This window comes from Schistocerca serialis, chromosome 1 (genome assembly GCF_023864345.2).
Source record: "Schistocerca serialis cubense isolate TAMUIC-IGC-003099 chromosome 1, iqSchSeri2.2, whole genome shotgun sequence".
Classification (NCBI taxonomy): domain Eukaryota; kingdom Metazoa; phylum Arthropoda; class Insecta; order Orthoptera; family Acrididae; genus Schistocerca; species Schistocerca serialis.
The window spans coordinates 1047935423-1047963105 of NC_064638.1; the positions used below are offsets into that span (position 1 = coordinate 1047935423).

General features: G+C 36.7%; 1 protein-coding gene across 1 annotated transcript in view; it reads left to right on the plus strand.

Moving 5' to 3' along the window:
• The first annotated feature begins 15029 nt into the window (after positions 1–15029).
• Positions 15030–27683, plus strand: part of LOC126455176 (DNA (cytosine-5)-methyltransferase 3B-like) — a 154840-nt gene continuing 142186 nt past the window's right edge. The window contains exons 1-2 of the mRNA XM_050091154.1: positions 15030–15063; positions 15170–15282. Of these exons, the coding sequence (XP_049947111.1) occupies positions 15030–15063; positions 15170–15282 (147 nt within the window). The remainder of the gene's footprint in view (positions 15064–15169; positions 15283–27683) is intronic.

Sequence of the window (27683 nt, forward strand, 5' to 3'; positions counted from 1 at the left end):
ATTCTTTGGGAGGTGTTCTGGAACTCCAATACAATTACCATGAATGGTAATTTAAAGTAACACCAGAACTATGGAGCACAAGAAAGGTGTATCTGTGAATGATAGTTTTGTAGATTTGGTGTGAGTGAGTTGGTAGAGCATGAGGTCATTGTGCCTGTGATCCCGCATTCAAACCACACTGATGGCAATTTGTTTTAACTGTTTACATGCAAAACTGTTGGATGGGAGAACATTTTCATGACATGTAAAAGGACTTTCCAGAGCTTGTAGCAACGAACTTTTGGCAGCCTGCTTCCGCTTCGATAGTTGAAAGTAGCAAACCTATATGATAAATTTGTGTAGAAAGGTGTGAGGTTCTGTCAGACATGTGCGACAGAACAGACACTACTTGTGACAAAGCAGATAGTGCATTTGTAGTTTCACAGCATAAACCCAAACAATTTCAACAGTGTAATAAAGAAACAATATCACACATGCAGAAGTATTAATAGTCCCATATAACACTTTCATGCTTAATACAGTAAAAAATGTTTATGCTTATCCCATGCTCCATATTTCTCATGTTACTTTTAATTAACGTTTATGCCTGTTGTGCTGGACGACAGCACACAGTATGAACCAAATTGTAGTTGTGGTTGATACTCGTACAACATTTAGTAAAGGTCTGTGTGCCTGATATATGGAAGTTTGGGTGTGAGTGATTTGTCCTTCATTTTCAACCTTCCCCAGCCCATCCCTCTCTCCTCCCCAAGGAAAGAACTATTAGCTCCGAAAGCTAGGAAGTGTTGTCACTTTTACTTTTAGTTTTGTGTATGAGTAGTGCTACTCATTTGGCTGCAGATAAGTACTGGCCAGCAATTCTGTCTCCTAATTTGTCCTTCTAGTCATTCAATCAAATCTTGTGTAGACCCCATCATGAAAAATATCCATCAACAATTTGTAACAAGTCAAAGTATGTATTAATAAGTGGAAGCAGCTATAACCACTTATGACAACTACAGTACAATTTACTTAAACAGTGTTTTCTACTACTGCTTCTTTCAATTTGGCAATACATTCCTTGTGTACCTTAACCAGCAAGGGCTCTCATGCCCAGGAGGAAGGAGATGCCCTCTGCCCCCTGACACCCCTCGACAGCTCTCAGGGAAAGCTAAAAGTATAGTGTAGTTAGGTGTTTTTCTTTCAAGAAACTGATGGAAAAGTCAGTGTTACATAGGTATTTGTATGTTTCTAATGGCTACTTACACATCACCATTCTTCTTTCAAAATATTAAAAATATTCCATTCTTTTCTTCTACTAAGGGTCAGCTTGTTTGCTGCTCACTCTTGATATTACCTCTCCATTTTAATTTGTCCCAGTAAACATTTTTGTTTCTTCTTCTGAACCTGAACACAATTGCCAATACAGTTGCACATGACTACAGAATGTATGGATGTCATCAGTAGCAGCTGAATGGTTAAATGTGTTCTCTATCGTAAATGAGGGACACTGTCCAGTACACACCATTGTTCATGAAAATTTGAAAATTTTATTTTTGTGAAGGAAGGATCCATGTGAAACATATACAACATTCTTTGCAGAGTATCTTTTCCAAACAATTCTTACTTTTCAGCCCCTACAATCTATTGCTTCTTGCTGTACCATTGGCCAGCCCATACAATCTACTGCTTCATGCTCTATCATGGGCATGTGTATTACTATGTATTATATATATACTTACTTTAAAACATATATATACTTAAAACAGCATTGATAAGTTTTTAACATGTAGCATGTTATCTAGGATGGAGACTTATATACAAATACAGAAGTAACTTTGTGTGTGGTTTATGGAAGTCCGATATATTGCACTTACCCTGTATAAGATGAGGCTTTTTTTCAGATTTGTCATTCAGGAAATACAGGGTCATCTTATGTTTGCAGATAAAGCTTTGGCTGCTGAGGTCAATATCCTTACATTGTGTAATAGCTTAATATATGGATTATCTTACATTTGCAGATAAAGCTATGGTAGTTGAAGTCACAGGGAGACTTAAAATTTGATGACTTCAGAAGGGTGGGATGGGATGCACTGGCATGACTGATTGTGGAGAAAGTAGTGGCGACTGGTCAGCAAATTTCATCTTGCTGCCAACCACAGGAATGGACCTCCATAATTCTCAGTTTTGTTTGTTGCTCTCTGTGCTTCTTGCTGGTTTTGTTGTAATTGAAGCAGCTGTGTAATGCATGCAGACAGACTGTTAATTTGATGACTCTGAAACTGAACAAATGTTGTGAGCACTTGTTGTCTGTTAAGTGCAATGTTTAATAGGAATTCAGCAAACTTAATAAATAGAACATGCGGTGTAGCTATGGATGTGATGACCCACAAAATGAGAGAAAGAGAAAACATTTTCTCTCTTCTAAGTATGATCCTCCAGTCTGAAAAGAAAAGAATAATTAATTGCTTTTTCTGCCTTCTGAAAGAGAATAAAATTAGCAATTGCTATGGTTAGTTTCTGCTGACAACTATCTCAAAAGAAAATTTCTATTATCAGTGCAGTACTCACATCCTGTTAAGAAACCATAGATTAACTGAACTGCTGCCAACTATCTCTCAATCTCATCTATGACCCAATCTGATGGTTGTCTCATTCCAATCCTCATCACAAGAAATGTATCAATCTCAACCTCACCACCAGAATGTCAGTTGTGTGTGCAGTTGTAGAAGATGGATATGAGGTATCAGAATCAGAATTTTATTGTCTCATAATGTACAAGTTAAATCATTGATTTTATGTACAGGAGACTTGTCAGCTTATAACTATGATAAATTATACATGGAATACAATATTTTTATATAGTCACAATAAAATCTGAATATTATTTATTATTATTATTTTTATCCTGCTCAGATGGTCAGATCATTAAAAAATTTGTCAACAGAGTAATAACATTTCTGCACTAGGGTACTATACAATTCTCTTTTTACTGCCTCAGTTTGGACCTTTCTAAAATTTGGGTCTTTCAGTTTATTGTAAACAATCATTCCCATATAATGTGGAGTCTGTGCAAAAAGATTAAGCCTGTGTGTGTGTAGGCAGCATGAAGCTTTCTTTCTTTCTAGTTTCGTAACTATGCTGGAAATTATTTGACAAAAAGTTTAGGGCTATTACTTGTGAAAAGAATTACTTCATACAGATACAATGAGGGAACACTTAGTATCTTAAGAATTCTTAATAATGGCCAAGAAGATTCTCTTGGCTTTGCACTGCATATGTTTCTGATAATTTTTTTCTGCAAAGTTAATATTTTTTGTCATGTTGCTAGCATTCGCCCATAAGACAATACAGTATCTCAAAAAATGTTCAAATGTGTGTGAAATCTTATGGGACTTAACTGCTAAGGTCATCAGTCCCTAAGCTTACACACTACTTAACCTAAATTATCCTAAGGACAAACACACACACACCCATGCCTGAGGGAGGACTCAAACCTCTGCCAGGATCAACTGCACAGTCCATGACTGCTGCGCCTCAGACCGCTCGGCTAATCCCGCGCGGCACCGTATCTCACTATTGACTCAAAGTAACTATGGTATAATACTTTTTTTTGTGTCTATACTAGTGACATTGTCTAAGATTGTCATAGCAAATGCCAGGCTGTTAAGTTTATTTTTTAGATAATCTATGTGTGAGGACCATGATAGGTTTCTGTCCAATTGCATTCCTAAGAATTTAAAATGCTCTGCTTCATTTAGCTCCTGCCTTCTGTGCATAGCGTAAATATCATTTATTCATGACTGTTTTGTCTTAAATTGCATCAGCCGTGTTTTTGAGATATTTAGCTTTAGGCCATTTAGATGGAACCAAACATCTAGGTTTTCTAGAGTTTCTATGACATATTTAGGAATTTCTTCTGTGTTTTTATTTTCTACCAGTACTGATGTGTCATCAGCAAATAAAACTGAATGATATTTTATATTTATCGGTAAGTCATTTACATAAAAAAGAGAGAGGATTGGGCCAAGAATTGAGCCTTGTGATACTCCCTGTGAGATTGTTCTCCACTCCTAGAAGTATTTCCCTTTGCTTGATGTTATAACAACCCTTTACTTTCTCTCTGTTAGAGATGACTTACACCACTATAAGTTGGTACCCATAATTCCATATTTTTTCATTTTATGTAATAGTAAGGAGTGATTCACACAGCTGAATGCTTTGGATAAGTCACAGAAGATTCCCGCAGCTTTTTGTGACTTGTCCAAAGTGGAACTAACATTAGTTACAAATTCATTGATTGCATGAATTGTACTTCTGCCTTTCTTGAATCCAAACTGATTTTTGGAGATTACATTGTATTTGTAGCAGAAATTTTGAATTTGAGTTTCAACAATCATTTCAAATATCTTAGAAAACACAGGAAGAAGGGAAATTGGACTGTAATTTCCCATATCATCTTTGGAACCTTCCATAAATACTGGTTTTGACTTCTGCATATTTTATAAATTCAGGAAAGTATCCTTCTTCAAGTGATTGATTAATTATTTTGTGTAGTGGGTGTGCTATTAAATTTGTAGTTGCTTTAATGACTTTGACGGGTATTTCATTCCATCCCAAAGAATTTTTGTTCTTTGGGTTTAGTATAGTTTTTTCTATATCTTTTACTGTTACTTTGTTAAATTTAATTAGGCTCTCTTTCTTGCTCTGCCTTGAGCCAACAAATGAAAATTATCTTGATAAGAGTCTACATCAACATCAAATTTTGCTACATTTATGAAGAATTTATTAAAATTTTCTGATATCTGAGCAGGATGTACAATTATTTTGTCTTGTACCTTCATTTTAGAGATTTCCAGCTGCTTGGTTTGATTCAAAAGTTCAGATTTGACTACTGTCCATACTGCCTTGGATATATTTGTATGTTTTTTAATGAATTTAGAGTTTGCCATTTCCTTTGTTGCTTTTGCTACCTTCATAAATAGTTTTTTATATGCTCTAACATAGTTTATGAACTCAGGACTCTCATTTGATTTCAGCTCAGCATGTAGCTCTCTCTTTCTATTACTAGATACTTTTATGCCAGTGGTAATCCACTTTAGTTTATTTTTTGCCCTTCTTGGGCAGGCTATGGGTGGAAATGTTTCATTGGATACATGTAAAAAGCAGTTTAAAAACTTACCAAATTTTCTGAACATGATTTTTCTTGTTGTAATGACAGGTCTGCCGCATTTAATCTGTAACAGAACAAGTTTATGTTTTCTTCACTGAACTGTCTTTTCATGAAGCATCTCCTCCCATTTTTTTACTATTTGTTTTTTGTAAGTTTAATTCTATAAGCAGAGCAGAGTGATCTGATATACCTAGGTTTAAAGAGAATTTGACAGTGTCCTCAAGTGTATAATTTGTTAAATTATTGTCTATGCATGTGTATGTTGCTGTTTGCTCATTTACTCTGATGAAGTCAGTGAAATTTAGTCTAAAGCCATATTCTTGAATTACATCAATAAACTTAGTTGACATGCTTGTTTTGCTTTTGCATCTATGTTAAAATCAGCATCAATTACAATTTTTCCTATTTTGTTTAGTGAGTTTATATAGGAGACACTGGAATTTATCTAAGAATAATGTATTCTGTTGTTCTATCTCTAAACAACAATTTTCAAATACAAGCTCTTCATTTAGAAATTTAAAATTGTTTCTTTCTTTATATTCCAATGAATTGTTAATCAATATACAGTAGCCTCCATGAGTACTGTTATGCCTACAAAAACAACTAGCTATCTTAAAGTTTTCTAGCTTATTTAAAACCGTGATTGAATCTTTCGTGAGCCAGTGTTCATTTAGGCAAATGACTTTGATATTTCTTCCTTGTGATAGAATAATTTGCAGCTCGTCAATTGTTGTTGTTTTATCATGAGGATATGTTGCATTTAGGCCATTTATGTTCCAGTGCATTAGGAATGAAGACTTATTTACTTACAGTTTCCAACACATCTTTCCTTGAATAGTCCCCTTCACTTTTACTGTTGAAGTTTTCTTTCCTGAGCGATGTTTTACATGATTGATGTAACATTTCTCTGGAACCACTTACCATAAAAAATTTTATGATTTTTTCCTTTTATGAGTGGTGCAGGTTGAAGCGTAGTGAGTTAGCCTTCCACATGTGATTTTTGAAGATTTAGCTTGGGGCACAGTAGCTAAGCTTGTTGGAGATCCTCTTCTTATTTCTTCAACTTTGTCTCAAATTATTGGAGTATCTGGTTCTTCAGCTGAAGCTGACAATTCCGTTGCTGCTGCTATAATTGTAGGTCACATTAAGCCAGTCTGATTTTGATTCAGTTGTCTCAGTATTACATTAATGTTTCTGCGCATTCCATGGGTAGTGAAGTGTTCCCTTTTTTGGCTGTCTGTCTTAATATATGTTGCATTGCTGAAAAACTTATAAATTTTTTCAATCTTTTGCTTAGTTACTTCAATTTCTGCATTCACACACAATGTTTTCATGAGGTCATGACTCACGGGTATGCTTGTTATGAACACTTTCATGTCTGTAACCTTTTCCAATGCTTCTCTTAAAGTTCTCAAGACAAACATTGCCTCATTTTTGTAGACATCATTTGTTCCATCTATCATAATGCAAGAGTTACAACTTCCTTGGTTGATGCAAGTGTCAATGTATGGTGGTAACTTCTCGCAGTGGAGCACCTGGTTTCACGAATCCAGCAACACTTTGATTTATTATTTTTTCATTCATAATTTCTGCCGATCCTTTTTCATGACTATCAGCAAGCAGATAAATAATGCCAGCATCTTGTTTTACACGTTGACTGTTGTTTGTTGTTTTCGGTTTTGAAATTTTTGGTTGCATATTTGCATCACTTACTCTGTTTGTTGCTTCTGCTAGCACACTGAATCTGTTTTTGCATACGATATTAGGTTCATGTTTACTTTGAAAGTGTAAATCTTTGAGATTATTGTGAGGCAAGTTTGATTCGTTTGCATGCTTTTGGATGTTATTTTTCACTAACACACTATAACTGTTTGTGCACACACCTTTTTCTTTACTTATAATTTTGTGTACCATATTTTTGTTAGCTGGTTTTATTCCATAATTTGTTGTATTTGATATGCACACATTGTTTTGTTGCAATACGGTTTCACTGTTTTTTTGAGATTTAACTTCCTGAATGCTGTCTTCTTCCATCACTGTTTTCCACTTATCTGTAGAGATCGAGTCTTCTTGTTTCATTAGCATCTCACTTTTTCCCAGTTTGAAGTTTTTCAATATCCTGTTTTGGGGCACTGATTATGAATTGTAAACTTGTTACATGTTCATTTAACTTTGATATCTCATCCTTACAATTCACACACGCTTCCTTTTTTTTCCCCAAAATTTACTTTTTTTTGTGGAGATACACGATGTAATTTCACACTCGCCACCATCTTTACTCACCTTTATACTACAAACACGAAGACATATGGTTGAAAGGGTAAAATTCACACACTTTTCTCCATACTAATATTATGAATATGAATGTAACTCAGTCTGTTACGTTTTCCCAACTAAACTGCTAACAGATTTCACAGATTGATACGCACATAGCTAGAACACTAACAAAGAAAACAGATTACTTCAGATAGCACATAGTAAAAGATATGTATTGATTTGAAGAATATTATGCAAAATGGGGAAATAAATTTACTCTCTTTTGAACTTTATCACACTTTTGAAAACGCTTTTTTTGTTTGATATGTTCTATGTAACAAGATTCAATGTAGTAAATACAGTGTTTACACAATTTTCATCATGTTTAATCCCTAATGACTTTGGAATATCTTTTTTTACATCAACGAACATAAAACATGCTAAAAATTTACTAAATTTTTTGCATAATGTATTGCAACCCCTAATAGGCAGACATGTGAGTTACTAGTCATTTCAATTAAGTGATCTTTTGGCCCAGATGCTGATGGCAGTCTTCCTAGACTTGTCATATCTTCTGCCAGATCTCAGCATATACCAACTTTAAAAAAGGCAGGGAAGGCTACAGTTTGCTCCATTGAGGGTATGGTCCATAGCAGTGCCCTCTGTCTGCATATGTAGTACTACTTGTTGGTCTTGTGGTGAGTGATGGAGATTCCAGGGCAAGTGGAGAACCTGCTGGCGGCCTGCCTGGAGTTACTATACTCAGCTGAATTCAAAGTTGTACAATTGCAGTATCATGTGCAGTTGATATAAATGCCTTTGATCCCACAGTCATAATGGACGAATGACAAGCATTACGATTGAAATTTTAGAAACATAACAGCAACACCACTCACATGGCATGCTTCTTGCTCCATTTGGTAGAACAGTTCATTCCAGTGTTTTATTCTCTTTTTGTGATTTATTTAATTTTCCATAGGTTGTTTCCAGTAGCACTTTGCATACCATTGACAGTTTATTCACATGATTCTCCATCTCCTTTTGTTTAATTACAAAGTTGTCTAGCAATAAAGACTTCATTAACATTGAATGATTTTGCTTTGTCATTGAGCCTAGATAAACGGTTTCTCTTCTCTGTTACTAGCTCTGTACTCTTCAATCATCATCAAACTTTTGTATGTCTGACTCTTAACTATTCTTTAAATTTTTGAGCTGCATGTTTTCCCTGCTTATTGTGCTTAACTTTCTGCAATAGTAAGTTGACTTGTTATTCACAGCTTCCAGGTCCTTCATGGAAGATTACAACCCTGCTGAGAATGACTCAATTTTCCTTTTCCACTCAAATTCTGTAATGGACACCTCCATCGTATCCCATGGCATATCCTAGATAGCTTTCTTATTCATTTTCTGTCTTCTCCGAATTAGGATATTGACATCGCATGTAGAACCTATTATGTACAAGTGTTTTATTTCTGCATTCTTACCTAATCACAGCTCGAAAAGACTAATTCCTTCCACAGATGATTTTGCAGTTTGATTTAGAATGCATACATTTATTCTTTTGAAATATTCATTAAAATATCCACAGACATTTGCTGATATCAATTCACCTGTCTTTATTGTATTGTGCAATGTAGACTAGCCTCCCTGTGGTGCACCCTGGGCAACGTGATTTTTTATCACGGCTAAATAGTCTACAAATCTGGCTGCTGGACCTGTGAGGATTTCCCAGCTTTACAGAATCAGCACAGACATGAACGCGAATACCCGAAACAACGGTTCCTCTCAGAACCCGTTGACCAAGGACATTGGAGATGTCCTTAAAATCCTACAACTCAACATAGAAGGAATGAGTAGAGCTAAATCTGACTACCTAATTAAAGTCCTGGACAACCATTCATTGGATGCTGTCTTGCTCCAGGAAACACATTGCGCCGACGAAAAGCAGTAGAAAAATAGATGCAAACTTCCAGGCTATTCCCTTGCTGCAGCAACTTACCACACTAACTATGGTACTGCCACCTACTTTAAAAACAACACTGACCAGGTCCACGATATAAAAACACACACTGACCCAAGTGCCTACGTCATAAGAACAAAAATTGCTGATATTGAAGTCATCAACCTCTACAAACCCCCAACTCAGTCATGGAATGACTCTGCTATTTCCAACATACAACATCCTACAGTGATAATGGGCGATTTCAACAGCCACAGTACCCAGTGGGGTTATAACAACACCAATGAGGATGGGGAGGGAGTAATGAAATGGGCGGACATAGAAGACGTCTTCTTGATCCTTGATCTAAAGGATAAAGGGACTTTCCACTCGGCTAGATGGAAAAGAGACTACAACCCCGATCTGTGCTTTGTTTCCAGAGACACCAAAAATCTACCATTACGCTGCAATAAACAGATCTTGCCTGATTTTCCTCGTAGCCAGCACAGGCCCGTTCTGCTACATGTCGGTATACAGATTCCAATAGTGAGATCTACACCTAAACCTCGATGGAATTTTGGCAAAGCCAACTGGGAAGCCTTTACCGCCAAAATGGACCACAACATCCAATGGATCCCACCCGCATTGAAGAACTACAACCGCTTGTGGGATTACTCCTAGCCATTGCCAAAAAACACATTCCCAGAGGCTACAGGAAAACTTATATTCCCGGCTGGAGCCAAGAATGCATAGACCTATATAATGCATATTCGCAAAACAACGATCCTGAAATTGCGGACAAGCTTCTCCAATGCCTGGACTCAGCAAGACGAGAAAAGTGGCACACTTTCATAAAAAATATGGACTTCAAGCACTCCAGCAAGAAAGCCTGGGGCCTTCTTAAAAACCTAGGTGAAAGCTACATTAAAACCTGTACGGGTGGCAACATACACCCCAAAGACGTAGCAAACAGAATAGTTAACCTTACGAGAAAAACACCACGCAGCAACAAGGATAAGACTATGAAAGTAAAGAAAGAACTGAGAACCAAGCTCCGACAACAATCTACACCCGACAACAATTTCTCAAAAACCTTTACCATGCTAGAGATCACAGAAGCACTGAAAGATATGAAAATGGGTAAAGCGGCTGGTTTAGATGAGATCTACCCCGAGTTCTTACGGCACCTAGGACCTCGAGCTCTACTGTGGCTAACTCAGTTTTACAATGACATCCAATGATTGGAAACACTACCACCACTATTTAAACAAACCAAGATTGCCGCCATTCTTAAGCCTGGCAAAGATGGAAAGCTCCCAGAGGACTATAGACCTATAGCTCTCTAAGTGTATGCTACAAACTATTGGAGAGACTTATTCTCAACAGAATAAAACCCATTGCTGAGAATTTCATTCCTATTGAACAAGCCGGATTTAGACCTGCTCGGAGCTGCTGTGATCAAGTATTATCTCTTACCACACATATTGAGAGTGGATTTCAAAGGAAGAAAAAGACAGTCACCGTGTTCATAGATCTATCATCAGCAAACGACACAGTGTGGAGGGAGGCAATGATTCTTAAACTCCAACGCATTATTCCTAGCAAGAAAACAGCTACCCTAATCAACAATATGCTTTCAAATATATTTTTTGAAGTACACCTAGATGGAGAGATAAGCAAGAAATATAGGTTAAATGATGGCCTGCCCCAAGGATCCGTGCTAGCTCCATTACTTTTTAATATATATACATCAGACCTACCAGAGACATCGTCTAAGAAGTTTATCTATGCCGACGATATTGCTCTCACATATCAACATCAAGACTTCCACAATTCCGAAAGAATCATTGAGGAAGACCTTATCAAAATGGATGAATATTTCGAAACATGGAGGCTCAGACCTAATACTTCTAAAACTCAAGTCTCCTGTATCCACCTCAACAACAGACAGGCAAACTATGCACTCCACATAGAGTTCAGAGGCCAGCTGCTTAACTACAATCCCCTCCCAAAGTATCTGGGAATTACATTGAACCGATCTCTGATGTACAAGGAGCACTTATACAAATGCGCAGCAAAAATCAAAGCCAGAAATAATGTCCTACACAAACTCACTGGAAGTAGCTGGGGAGCAAGCGCCACAGTTCTCAGAACCTCTGCTCTTGCACTAGTATATTCGGTGGCTGAATACTGCGCTCCGGTCTGGCTAAACAGCACTCATACAGCAACGGTGGACACCCAGCTAAATGACACCATGAGGCTCATCTCAGGCACTATTAAACCGACGCCCCACCAATGGCTCCCGGTACTGGCTAACATAGCCCCACCTCATCTAAGGCGAAGATCTGCACTGAAAAGGGAATGGCAAAAGTGTGCTAACAACCGTGACCTACCCTTACACGAAGACTGCAAGAATCCCAGCCACAGGCTCAAGTCCCGTAAGCCATCATGGAGATTAGGGCAACAGCTGATTGAGGACAATTATGATATCGGCAAAGCCTGGTGTCGGGAATGGGATATGTCTAACCCTGACCACCTTAACTTAGTCTCAGACCCAACCGTACGGCCAGAGGGCTTCGGTCTTCCCAGAAAATCTTGGACAACTTTAAATCGTATCCGAACAGACTATGGTAGATGTAATTACTGGAAGCACAAATGGGGACAGACTGACTCACCCAACTGCGACTGTGGGAATCCACAAACTCTACATCATATCGCAATGGACTGCCCTACGAGGAGATTCCCTGGCACAATGCAGGAGCTGCACCTCCTGGAGGGAGATGCTTCTGGCTGGCTGAGGGACTTGGACATACAACCATGAGTCTGGTCTACTCTTCTCCTTCTGAAAAACCTATTACTAGATACTATTACTATAATTTCTATGTATATTTGTGTATTTTGTGTTTTACTTCCTTTTTTAGATCTAATAATTGTTTATTGCCTGTAACATTGACCATTCATTGTTTTTATACATTGTTTGTGTTACTACTTACTTACTGCTGTATTCTATTAGCCATACAAAATAAATAAATATATTGTATTCTTTCTTGGATAAAATGACAAACAATATAATACAATTGATGGATAAAAAATCTACACACTAAGCAGTGGCAGGAGAAAATACATACAAAAGTTAAGGTAATGCATAATCTTTCTGAGCCAGTGTCTCCTTCTTTGACAGAAGTATGGAACATGAAGGAAGAGGGATGAACAAAAAGAACTGACAATGTTTAGGAAATGGGGAGAGTAACAGAAAAGTCGCCCCAGAACACTCGGTCAGGAAGACTTCCCACGTTGGATGAGGAGGAAGGACAAGTTAGTGAATGGGGAGAGCTACAGGAAAGTCAGTCAGAACCCCAGGACAGGGGAGATTCACCAGACAGGACAAGAAGGAAAATCTTTCATTTTCATCCTGTCCAGTAAGTCTTCTCTGAACCTGTATTCTGGGCAACTATTCCTTAACCCTCCACATTTTCTAAACCTTGTCAGTCCATTTCCTTCATCCCTCTTCTTTTCCCTTCAACTCTTCTGCCAAAACGAGGAGTCACTGGCTCTAAAAGCCTGGACATTTCCTTAACTTTTATGCATTTTCTCCTGCTGCTACTTGGTGAGTTTTGTTACCTATCTGATTATGTTATATTTTCAAAAACAATGTGCTTTGTCATAAATACATGGCTCACAAAATCCTTTTTTCTGGGGAATACTTCTGCCAAACTCCCTTTCCAATATTTTTTTGAGACAGTGTTTATCCCAATGTCCTCATCTTCCATGATACAACTGCAATAATGAAGTCTCTTGAATGGTGCTTACTTCCACAATTTCAAAATCTAGAATATCTATAAAATAATCGGAACAGTTGGTTACAAGTCCTGTAGCTCCATTGTCGACCTACCATATTGATGTATCAACTGAATAGAACTCTTCACACATAGACATCAGCATAATACTAGCATCATCTTAACTATCATTACTCCTGGTTAAACTGTTCATTGGTTTTAATCACCTAATAGCCCTTTTATTTTACAGTAGTTATGAAGATCACTTTTTCTTCACCCCATCATAATGAATTTGCATTTGCCAATCTTTTAGTGTTTTTCACTTTTATTTCTTCATAAAGTTCTACATCTGCATCCATACTCTGCAACTGCAAGCCACTGTGAAATGCATGACCAAGGGTACTTCCCATTCTACCAGTTATTAGGGCATCTTCATGTTCCATTCACATATGGAGTACTGGAAGAATGACTGTTTAAATGTCTCTGTAAGTGCTGTAATTACTCTTACTTTGTCCTCATGACTCCAACAGGTGCAATACAGAGGGATTTTTAGCACATTCCTAGAATAATTTTAACTTGGTAAGTGCCATTCATGAGATAGTTTGCATTCATATTCAAGTGTCTGCCAGTTCAGTCTCCTCAGCATGTGTGTGGTTCTCCCCATGGGTCAAATAAACTTGAGACCTTTTATGCTGGCCTTCTCTGTGGACATTCGACATCCCATTTTAGTTCTATTTGGCATGGGTCACACACAATTGAGCTGAATTCTAGGATGTGTCACATAGTGTAAGCAATCTCTTTTGTAAACTAATTAACTTCTCTGGCATTCTACCAGTAAACTGAAGCCTGCCACTTGATTTACCTATGACTGAGCCTATGTGATCAATCCATTTCATATTCCTTTGAAGTGTTGCATCCAGGTATTTACATGAACTGACCAATTCAGATACTGAATCATTGATACTGTAGTCACAGGATACAATGCTTTTAGTTTTGTGAGGTGCAATGTTTTACATCTTTGAACATTGAAAGTAAGTTGCCAAACTTTGCACTACCTTGAAAGTTCATCAGAATCAACTGCATATTTGTGCAGCTTCATTCAGTCAGTATGTATATGCTCTTTATTGACATTTTCAGCCAATAATAATAGAGAAATTAAGGTGATCAATGACTTACACAAACACAATACAGAACAAAAAGTAATTTCCAGGTGTATTATGCTTCCATGCCAAAGTTTAAGAGAGAAGCTCTTTATTTACATGCATAGGTCTCGATGTAACTACACATAACACAAGAAATTGATAATCTATGCAGTCCAAAAGTAGATCAAAGGCAAATTTTACTAGCTACATCTTGTAATAAAATAAGTGATACTCTAGATTCATTAATTACAAATTACTGCAAACAGTGCAATTCACATTCTTCATTTTTTTAGTTTTTGTATAATTGCTATCTTTTGAGATTGATTAGTGTGCTCACATTAATAATAAGAGAGAATTAAGTAGCAGCTTAATATAAATAAAAAGAAAAAATTGTGAATATACTACAGTGAGTTATTTATCTTATTAACAAGTTTTTGGCTGGCAAAGCCAACAGCAGCTTAACACCAAAACTAGGAATGCAGCAGCAGCATTTTTTTAAAAAATAGTGGCTTTTGTGACAGTTGCATAAACTTTCCATGTTTATCATATTTAAACAATAACAGAGTATAGCAGATTAAATTAATGGTCATTAATTCTTAATACAATTTTCAAAAGTAATTTCCCATTGTTAATATTTATCTGCAAGCATTCCACATTATATAAAACTATCCTTCAGGCCTGTGATACAAAAGGTATAAATAAATGAATAACAGACTGCATATTCTTATTATGTCATATTATTGAGCTTTGTTTGAATGAATAACATGAATTCTTTGCTCCGAAGTCATTTGGACACTTGTTTTAATTAAGGTCTCTTTCAAGGCAGGGAAGAAGAGTTTAATGGACACTGTCCTCCAACATCATCTTTGCTAAAACGCAAATGAAGTGGCTTGTTTATTTTCAGGCAATGCAGAAAGATACAAGCAGGGTGAAAACATTTGTGTTGCCTGCATGGGACCACCAGAAAATTCTGATGAACATCCATTGTTTGATGCAGTGATTTGTACTGAATGTAAGGTAAGTATCCAAGTAATACTCTATTTACTCTGTAAGTATCTGTTATGTCCTTATTGTGTTATTGCATGAACATCGACCGATTTGATAAAAAAACTTCAGGTAGCTGCAGCTCAGCTCAAGTGGACTTTTATTGACAGAAAGGGGCATCTCTCACAGAATTTGATGATTCTAAATGCTTGAAAATTTTTGGAAACAGTTCAATTTGCAAAAATTTCCTAATAGACAAATAAGGCTTTTGTGATCAGTGCCTTGCAGCCAGAGAACATTTCTTGATTGACTTCATCTTTGCAAGTACCATGTAGCCACACCAATATTTTATTTATTTATCAACAGCTGGATATCTTTCAGAGTAAATTCATTATTAATGGAGAAATGTGAAAATGTTCAGCATTAAGTGGCTTACTGACATTTACACAGTTTTTCGTAGGGGATTCTCCACAGAGAAAGCTATATTTATTCTAACAGATGAAATTGTAACTGAACTAAATTTCAAAAGGTATCCAACAGGAATCTTCTGTGACCTCGCTAACACATTTGACAGTGTAAACTATGACACAATGCTAAAAAGCTTCCACACTCTGGCATGAAATACAAACCTTTGGGTTGGCTAGAATCTTTCTTCTACACCAGAGAACAAATAATTGTCTTAACCCTTTGAGCACTGCAAATGTAAAATTCTGCCACACTCCACTTTTCCAGAGGGGCTGTGGATATTGTTAGCTGCTGCAGTGGTGTTTCTCGTGGGCACTGCAGACAGCATTCACTGTCACAGCCAGGCCTGTACCAGAGTCCTAATGACAGCTTTTACTGTCAGCTGGTTCCACTACCTGTGATCCTGCAGACATCTAAAGCTGCTCAGTGGTATTTGTTAGTTAGTTGGTTGTGTGTTCCATTGAACAAACACATGGTATGGTAGCTGTTATCAAGTGGAACGTGTCAAGTGCACAAGAAATGCACATATGAAACAAAATTTTTAATATGCCAAATATCTCACAAAATAAGCATCAAACGAAAAAACTACAAAGACTGAAACTCATCTAGCTTGAAGGGGGCGCTATGGTTGGCCCGCTAGATGGCACTGCCCTAGGTCAAACAGATATCAACTGCATTTTAAAAAATAGGAACCCCCATTTTTTATTATATATTCATGTAGTACGTAAAGAAATATGAATGTTTTAGTTGGACCACTTTTTTCACTTTGTGATAGATGGCACTGTAATAGTTACAAACGTATAAGTACATGGTATCACGTAATATTCTGACAGTGCAGACAGCATTTGCTTCGTGATACATTACCCGTGTTAAAATGGACCGTTTACCAATTGCGGAAAAGGTCAATATCGTGTTGATGTATGGCTATTGTGATCAAAATGCCCAATGGGCGTGTGCTATGTATGCTGCTCAGCATCCTGGATGACATCATCCAAGTGTCCGGACCGTTCACTGGATAGTTACGTTATTTAAGGAACCAGGAAGTGTTCAGCCACATGTGCAACGTGAACCACGACCTGCAACAAATGATGATGCCCAAGTAGGTGTTTTAGCTGCTGTCACACCTAATTGCACATCAGCAGCAGACAGATTGCACGAGAATCAGGAATCTCAAAAACATTGGTGTTGAGAATGCTACATCAACATCGATTGTACCCGTACCATATTTCTATGCACCAGGAATTGCATGGCGACGACTTTGAACGTCGTGTACAGTTCTGTCACTGGGCACGAGAAATTACGGGATGATGACAGATTTTTTGCACACGTTCTATTTAGCGATGAAGCGTCATTCACCAACAGCGGTAACATAAACCGGTATGATATGCACTATTGGGCAACGGAAAATCCACGATGGCTGTGACAAGTGGAACATCAGCGACCTTGGCTGGTTAATGTATGGTGCGGCATTATGGGAGGAATGATAATTGGCCCCCATTTCATCAGTGACAATCTAAATGGTGCAATGTATACTGATTTCCTACATAATGTTCTACCAATGTTACTACAAGATGTTTCACTGCATGACAGAATGGCGATGTACTTCCAAAATGATGGATGTCCAGTACATAGCTAACGAGTGGTTGGGCGATATTGAATAGCATATTTCATGACAGGTGGATTGGTCATCGAAGCCCGCATGTTCATCGGATCTGACATCCCCGAATTTCTTTCTGTGAGGAAAGTTGAAGGATATTTGCTATTGTGATTCACAGACAACACCTGACAACATACATCAGTGCATTGTCAATGCCATGTGCGAACATTACAGAAGGCGAACTGCTCGCTGTTGAGAAGAATGTCGTTACACATATTGCCAAATGCATTGAGGTTGACGGACATCGTTTTGAGCATTTATTGCATTAATGTGGTATTTACAGGTAATCACGCTGTAACAGCATGCGTTCTCAGAAGTGATAAGTTTGGAAAGGTACATGCATCACATTTGAACAACCAAAATAAAATGTTCAAACATACCTACGTTCTGTATTTTAATTTAAAAAACCTAACTGTTACAAACTGTTCGTCTAAAATTGTGAGCCATATGTTTGTGACTTACAGCGCCATCTATCAAAAAGCAAAAAAGTGGTCCAACTAAAACATTAGTATTTCTTTATGTACTACATGAATATGTAATAAAAAATGGGGGTTCCTATTTTAAAAAACGCAGTTGATATCCATTTGACCTATGGCAGTACCATGTAGCGGGCCAATCATAGTGCCACCTGGTTTCCCTCTTCAAGCTAGACAAGTTTCGTTCTTTGTAGTTTTTTCATTTGACACTTATTTCGTGAGATATTTGGCCCAGTCACTATCAATGGACCACCCTTACGGAGTTAAAGATTAGTATTTCTATTATTTACCCCATTCCCTTAAATGGCACAAAATGCATATACTATATTTATAGATTTATTTATTCCTATTCAAGAATTCATCTACAGTATGGAATGAGTTGTCTAGTAGATATGATTTCAATTTATTTTTGAAGCTATTACTGCTGTCTGTCAGCCATTTTATTTCATTTGGTAATTTGTTGAAAATTTTTACAGCAGCATATTTTACCCCTGTCTGTGCCAAAGATAGGTTGAGTAAAGGATAGTGTAAGTCTTTCTTTTTTCTGGTATTATAATCATAAATGTCACTCTTGTTTTAAAACCGGTCCATGTTGTTGAGAACAATTTCATTAGTGAGTAAATGTACCATGAGGCTGTTGTAAAAATTCCCAATAGTTTAAAAAGATGCCTACAAGATGTGTGGCTATGAACCCCACACATTATTCTAGCCACTTTCTTTTGAGCAGTGAATACTCTTTGTCTAAATGTTGAGTTACCCCAAAATATTATTCAGTATGATATCAGAGAGTGAAAGTATGCAAAGTATGTTACCTTACTAATTTCTATATCCTCAAAATTGGCAATTATTCTGATTGCAAAAGTTGCTGAACCTAGTTGCTTTAGAAGATCCAAAATATGAATTTTCTAGTTAAGATTCTCACATACATGTACACCCAAAAACTTAGTATGTTCTACACTGTCTACTGACTTCTGTTGATGTGTTATATTTATTGAAGGAACTGTACTTCTTGCAGCAGAAAATTGAATGTACTGTGTTTTTTCAAAGTTTAGAGCAAGCCCATTTGCAGAAAACCAATTAATGACGTTTCCAAAGACCTTATTTGTATCATTTTCTATTTGACTTTCTTTTACTGGATTAATAACGAAGCTTGTATCATCAGCAAACAGTTTCAGTTCAGCTTCCTGTTTCAGATAGGATGGGAGGTTGTCACATATATCAAGAACAGAAGGGGACCCATCATTGAACCCTATGGAGCACCTAATGTAATTTCACCCCAGTTAGATGAAGTGGCAAACTTATTTAAACCACTTGACCCATATAAGGAAACTTTTTGCTTCCTGTTCTGTAGGTATAACTTAAACCACTCATGTGCTGTTCCATTTATACCATAGAACTGTAATTTCTGTAACATAATGTCGTGGATCACACAATCAAATGCTTTTCAAATGCTTAGGACAAGTCACAGAAAATTCCTATTGGTGACATTTTACTATTTAGAGACACTATTATGTGGACAGTGAAACTGTATATTGCTGTCTCAGTGGAACAGCATTTTTGAAATCTGATCTGTGATTTACTAAGTATCCCATTACTGTTGAGATGGCTAACCATTCTTGAGTACATTACTTTCTCGAAGATTTTTGAAAATGTTGTAAGCAAGGATACTGGCTGATAATTATTGACTTCTGTGGTGTCCCACTTTTTGTAGAGAGGCCTGACAACGGCATATTTTGACCTGCCTGGAAAAAAAACCTTGAGTCAGTGATGCATTACATATGTGACTCAGAACATCAGCTGTAATTGCTCCACATTGTTTTAATATCTTATTAGAGGTGTCATCTACTCCAACAGAACATTTATTTTTCAAAGATTTAATAATGTTACTTATTTCATAGGAGGTTGTTAGGTGAAACCTAAACTGACAAAACTTTTTTGAAACAGACTCTTTCATGTTCTGTCTGGCTTTTTGTTTTGAACTGTTCTCACCATTTTTTTCTCCTACACTTAAAAAATGTTTGTTAAATACATTAGCTACTTGTGTACTATTGGTTAGGATGGTCTCGTTCTCTTTAATAATAATACTACCTACCCAATGGTTACTTTTCCTGTCTCCCTTCTACCAACATTCCATATTGATTTGATTTTATTGCCAGAGTTGTTAATTTCTTCTCTAACATACATATTTCTTCATTTCCTTCATTTCCTTACAACTTTTCTCAGTATGTTACAATAATTTTTATAATGTAAAACAACTTCTGGATCTTTACTAGTTCTTGCTGTCTCATACAGTTTTCTTTTCCTTTCTGAAGACACTTTAATAGCTGTAGTAATCCAAGGTTTCTTTGAAAAGTGTGTGGTGTTACATTTAGTAATTTTCTTTGGGAAACAATGTTTAAAAATGGGATATAAATTTATCAAGAAATATGTTGCATTTATCATTAGCATTTGGTTCTTAATATACATCTGCCCAACTAATATTTCTTAAGCTTTCTCTGAAGTGCTGTATAGATACCGGGTTGAGCAACATCACACTTTTACTTAATGGTTTCTGAACTGTACACCCTGTTAGGTTTGGTAAGCTAATCAGTTGTGTATCATGGTCTGACAATCCATTTACCACAGGGAAAGCATGTGTTTGTTTTACATCTTCTTTCTGTACAAATAGATTATCTATTAGTGTGCTACTGTCTTGAGCTATACGTGAAGGAAAATTGATCACTGATTCTAAGTTATATGTTGTTAATAACACTTCTAGTTCACTTTTCCTATCAGAATTACTTAGAAAGTGTACACTGAAATCACCACCGATTAATAACTTCTTCTTTTTGTCTGACAGACAGCATAATAGGGAGTTAAACTTTTTTATGAACAGCTTCCAGTTTCCTAATGGAGACCTGTACACTGTTGCTAATATCACTACTACATTATCTAGCTGAAGTTTACATGCACAAACCTCAAAGTGCTGATAAACACAAAATTTGCTTACTTATACAGTTTTGCATTTATGCCCTTGTTTTATGAAAATGGCAACTCCTCCTTTATCCATCGTAGATCTGCAAGTGTAAGATGCTAAATTATACTACTTATACTGACACTATCCATGCCCACAGTTGCATGGTGTTCAGACAGACGGAGTATATCAATCTCATTCTTATTTTTGAGATCATCTGAACACACAATAGCTCATCTACTTTATTTTTAATTCCCCTGATATTTTGATGAAGTAAGTTGATACTGCCCTTAGCTTTACCCCTATTTACCGTACATGAAGTTTCTTTTATTCTATTGATCTTGATTGTCATCTGTCTGCTCTTTAGCTTTAATCTAAAAAAACCTGTCTCCCTGGACCCGTTAACCATAGGGATCACCCCTTGTGTGAGTGTGCACTCCCTTACAGTTTCTGCTAATAGGGAAGCTAATTTATTTTTCCCCATCCTGTTCATGTGCAGACCATGTGTAGTGTTTCCCCCACCTACCAATAGCATATACTGGAACAACACTTATTTGAGATTTTGCTTGTGTCTGGAACATCCTGTTCAGCTCAGTGTTAACATGCCTTACAGTAGTGTTTACCCAGGGCTGATCATGGCACTGAAAGACCTCCACAAACCCCACATTTGTGTGATCAGTCTCTTCTGTGACTTCCATCAGATTTCTCAGTTGCTTTTCGACATTCATGCTAGCTGGTTTGTGTCATCATCTACATTCTGCTTCTGTGGTGTTGTTTAGATTTCTGCTTATTCATCAGGAGTTTTAGAGCACTATTGCTTTTGAGTTCCATAAACAAATGGCAGTTTGGCATGGTTGCACTGATGAAGAGGTACTGGAGATAATCACAAGGAGTGACAGTGACAGTAAGTGTGGCATCTTCAATCACTCTAGTGATGGGATGATAATTCAGAAGAATCTCATAGTAGTACATTTCCATGTACTTCACTTAGTAGAGCTCACTGGGACACTTCTTCAGATTTACTTCTTTCCCTCTCCTTCCCTCTTTCCTGATGAGGCAACAGTTTGTTGCGAAAGCTTGAATTTTGTGTGTATGTTTGTGTTTGTTTGTGTGTCTGTCGACCTGCCAGCACATCATCTTTGTTTTTAGATATATTTTTTCTACGTGGAATGTTTCCATCTATTATAACCATATCATTAATTTGAACCCAACAATTACGTTTGTTATTGTCGCTGTTGCATTTCGAAATCCTTCCTGTCGTCTTATTTTCTCTTTATTTTCTCTTTCTGTTTTTACCAGTAGTCTCACTTTGTATTCACCTTCCCCTTTTTACCGTAATACAATTTTATCCCGCCTATATATACTCAATAATACGTAACCCACTTCCAAACCATAACCAAAAAAATTTTTATTTTCCGCTTTCAACACTACCGCTGCTAAAAAATACACCGTTTCTAGTTCAATAACAGCTGCTTTCACGTATTAAACAACCATTTTGGCAAGTTCTAATAACTTTCACTTTATTTCCACTTCCGTTTTTCACACATCACTGATCATTTTTAGCCGATCCCCACAGGTTTTAACGTCATTATTTCTTCGTCAGACAATTGTTAGCCCCATTTTCGTAATCTTTCACCACAACACCACTCCTTTTAATACATTTACATGTTTTTTCGAAATTTTCCCGAATTTCTCCGTCCTTTAACGTGTTTTAGCGGCAACACAACCACCTGGTCTTTAAATATGTCTGCTTGTGTCTGTATATGTGTGGATGGATATGTGTGTGTGTGTGTGTGTGTGTGTGTGTGTGTGTGTGTGTGTGTGTGTGCGAGTGTATATCCGTCCTTTTTTCCCCCTAAGGTAAGTCTTTCCGCTCCCGGGATTGGAATGATTCCTTACCCTCTCCCTTAAAACCCACATCCTTTCGTCTTTCCCTCTTCTTCCCTCTTTCCTGATGAGGCAACAGTTTGTTGCGAAAGCTTGAATTTTGTGTGTATGTTTGTGTTTGTTTGTGTGTCTGTCGACCTGCCAGCACTTTCATTTGGTAAGTCACATCATCTTTGTTTTTAGATATATTTTTCCTACGTGGAATGTTTCCGTCTATTATAACTATATATATGAAGGTTAACTTCATTAGATGATGGTCAGTTGCACACACACACCTGTTTCTGAGGTACAAAAGGTCATTAGATCATTAGGAATTAAAGGTGATGTTTAATTAGGTAGTGTAGAAACTTTGTTATTCCCTTATCAAATTCTTACACAAGAGTTATACATCATAGTTTATTTCTACTGTGTAATAGCAATCGCATCCCATACAAAAAGAACTCATAAATGTTGACTTTTTGGTTTTGAAGTTTTTCTGGGGATACTTTATAGGGTTCATGAGCTCAAATTATAGTGATGAGCTTCAAAAATGTGTCTCAGCATGCAGACATTTCTCTCAATAGTTGTTAGTGAGCAAATCATTGTGCTAGTACAGACAAACATTAGTGTTTGCTCATTATGGTTCTCCAGCATTTACATCAGAAGTAACATACAAAAAGCTGATAATTAAGTATCAGTATGTCAAATAAAACTGAGATGTATGCAGAGACCTTACGATGATTTGCAAGAACTAATGATGAGGAGTTACATCTTAGCAGCTGAAGCAGTTTCAGTGCATCTGATGTTTGTTGAGCAATTCATCTCCAGATTTAAAGCTATGGAATGAGTATCAAGATACACTGTGTTTATTTGTAAAGTCAGTGATCACACTCAAACTGCCAGACAGTCGTGACCACCCTGGCTCCAGAAATATTCAGCACAGGGCAAGATGTCCAAGTGAAGAGCTCAGGCACAGGCAGCAGTACGCAGAGATGGCTACTATCGCACCTAAACAGATTAGGTGCCCTCAAGGGAATGCTTGACATGGCTAGCTGGGCAAGCAGCTGCAGAGCCAAAGTGTTAATTAAGGCAGGGGTAACAGTAAAATCAAGTTCGAGAAATATAAAATACAAAGTCCTCCAGGGCTCAATCATTGGACCATTGATTTTCTTGCTCTACCAGTAACAAACAATGCTCTGTGACTTTTATGAAAAGTATGCAAGGGAGTTACTGAGTCAGTTATCAAAGTATACAATCAGCTGCCAATTAGTAATGAAAAAGGTAATTAATAAAATACAGGTATCCTAAAAGAAACCAAAAACTTTGCTCATAGACAAAATTTTGTATTAAATGAATGAATTCAAAGAGTTATAATGTATCTGCAAGTGTAAGACCAAAGGAAATCACTTAGAAAAAACACACCCTTAAAACAAACAAAAATATGATACATTTACTTAAAGTATCGCTCAAAAGTATTTTGTGGTTGAACTAGTAGTTTGATAGGCATGTTTATCTAAATACAGAATCAAAACCAACTGGTTATTCTGATAGAAGACTGCTTGACCTTACCATGGCTACAAATACTGATTGCTGAGTGTATGTAAGCATGGAATTCAGCTATAAGCAGTATTTCCAAAGGGTTCGTAAGTATTTTTTAGAATGGTAAGACTCCAACAGACCTAATTACATACTAATTCTAATACTTTTATTTATTACAGCAGTGCTTAAAACTAAAGAATATTCTGTAGATTTCACACAAGCTCTTCTAACAGCACTGGGTCAAGTCCATACTCAGTCTTTCATTGCAAATGTGTTTGCATCTCACAACAGCTTGTGAGTGTCTCATCCCAGCTTCCTAGAAAAAATGGGGCAATAAAGAACAAACCATGTAGTGGTCGACTCAGAGAAAATACCCAAACAAAGATAGGATCATCTGAAGGCAATCAACGACTGTTCCCAAAAACCAGCTGGCTAAGTACATAATTATCTACAGCTAAAACACCACATGAAGATCCATGTTTTGACAGTTAAATGTCACTTAACAGGTATAGATCTGATTAGCAGGCAATCTTCTCAAAAATCTATGATAAGTTTGTCACAAACCCGCTCTACTGTGCAGGAAAAGTTATCACCATAAGGACACCGTTACGGTGTGGCTAATGGCTGTATAGTACTTTAGTAGAGCTGGCCATGATGTCTCCTTTGTTGATGCTGCTGAGTCTGCATTGTCCATGTGGCTTCTCGTTGTCTAGGTGATGATTACTTTGCTGCTCTGGGTCCAAGAAAAGGTGCGGGTTTTTTAATTATTACTGGACTATCGAAAAATGATGCAGTATTCCACGGTTTCTTTGTATCAAAAACACATTTATTTCCAAAACTATATACACAACTACACTCAACCGCGGCCAACACTCAAGTGCCCGAAAACCCATTGTAGACCAAAGATCACGGTCATAAGCTACAAAGAACATACAATTCCAATATCGATTATTGATCGCAACACCTAACTTAGTATTATCTTAAGCAAAAGCTTTTTTAACACGACTTTAGTGTATAATAAAATAAAATTACGTCTATTTGTCAGTTCCATTACAATAGCCCCCCAAGAATTTTGTATGTATGAAAATGCGAACAAAATTCTGACACCAGAATAATGGAACTGCCAAGAATATGTTTTTAAATAAATTAAAATTTTTAATAGGACTGTTTCCTTTGAATTATGCTAACACTGAAATTGTTATACTCAGTAAAGGAACACATACAATTTTTAACCTTAGAGTAAATGAAATACGAAAGAAGATTCACAATTGTCACTTAGAAGAGTCCATAATGTTGCAGCACTTCACATGAAACCATTGAAAGACTGTAACTTTTAACTGCAGGCTTGTTTTATTTTCTTTTGTTGCCCACTTTTCACACTACTCACAGTCTGTCCCACATTGTCCATCTGCACATAGGTGGCTTCCGTTAAAAGGTCTGATTTCTGCTTGTCCTGCAGTGTGTCTGTTTCCAAAGCTTAGCTGTTTGTATCGCTTCATTGACTATAATGCCATGCTACCTAAAAATCACATACAGAGGTCACCTTTTGGTTACATAATGTTTATATGTAAGTACATGGTTAGTATACATAGTTAACCTTCTGGTAATGTTTATCTAGTGGGAGAAGTTTACAGTATCTGTCTGAGTAATACTACACAGATATGAACTGGTCAAAAAAAAGATTCTTTAAATACTAATAAATTCAATAAACATGTAATACAAATGCATTAACATATTGGGTGTAAAATATCTTATCACAGAGACATTACTCCAAGGATAAAAAAATTCAATTGTTTTCAAAAGTAAAGTTACAGGCAGTTTGTTACGAGGATTCATTTTCACAGTAAAAGTGCAAAGGTAGAATCATGGATGAAAGTTTTGGAATGGTATGTATTTATCAAAATTAAAAAATATTGCTGCCTTTGCATTTGCAGTGGTTGAGAGAGAAATATACAGTAATTCATGTGGTTTACTGAAAATGATTGTCTCCTTGTAGAGTTGGACATTTCAAGCACTTAAGTTTGTACTAATTAGGACTCTGCCTTTAAGAGTAAAAAATTTAAAAAACTTAATTGTTGCAAGACATATTTAGTGCTGATTAGTGGCTTGCATTTTAAATGATGTCTCAACAAGTGTGGTGTGAGAGTTACACAAACTAAAATTACACAAATTATTAAACATCAGTCTAATTGCATAAACATACAGAAACATCAAAAACTAACATGGCTAGCATATTACACAGAAAATTCATTGCAAACACTTCATACAGTGAATACATATTAAACAAATAATAAACATTTTCAAGGGCACAAAACTGTATCAAAATCAGAAAATTTTTTATATACAAAATTTCTAGTGAAAAACTTTTGTTTGAGTCACCTTTTAACTTTCTCAGACTAGTCTTATCCCTTTTGTTTATACAATTTCAACGAAACAATATTCCTCAGCCCGAGAACTTTCCTGGATTTAGGATACACCAACCGGTATGCATTTGGGTGTGGATGCTCCACAATCTCGAATGGACCCATGTATATATAAAAGAATTTCTTTATTTCAGAAGTTAGAATTTTTGATTTCTCATGTGATTTTACTAAAACATAATCTCCTACTTTAAACTTGGATGCTTTGATCTCGCCATCATGTCGTCTTTTTCTAATTTCCCCCTGTTTTATCATTGTTTCTTTGACTATGGCTTCATGTTCATGCATAGTCATCATTGTGCATGGTGGAAATTCTACGAGTTCAGTGATAATGTTGTCTGGTTTTAGATGAAACATAATTTCATAAGGTGAAAATCCTGTGGAAGTGTGCTGCAAGCTGTTCATAACATCTTCAAAGTCTCGTACATGGTCGTACCATGTAGGATGTTTATGACTGCAATATGTACAACATAAGCGACCAATCTCGCGCATATACCTCTCAGCTGGGTTTGACGATGGATTATATACAGATATTTGAACATGTTTGATTCCCGATTTATCAACAAAGGCTTTCCAAACTTTTGACAAAGACTGAGAACCGTTATCCGACAAGATTGCTTTTGGTTTCCCAACGTTTAAGAAATAGTCTTTTTCAACTTTTGTAACTATCTCTTTACCTGTGGCTTTTCTGACTGGATACAACTTGATTAGTTTAGAAAATACATCCACCATGACAAAAATGTAGCAGTGGCCACTCCTACTCCTTGGAAGAGGCCCATAGAAATCAACAGCGAATAAGTCTAGAGGTTGTGCAGGAATAATGTTTTGCATTTCACCTTGACATTTTCTGTTACTTACTTTGATTCATTGGCACTTATCACAAGTTGACAATTCTTTTCTAACTTTCTTGGCCATGTTGTAGAAGTATATGTTTTCTTGTAATTTCTGCATACACTTCTGTATGCCACAATGACCATAGCTCTCATGAGTATATCTAATTAACCTCTCAGCTTCCTCCTCAGGCCAGCAAGGTTTCCAATTGTCCGAGTCTTTGTCAG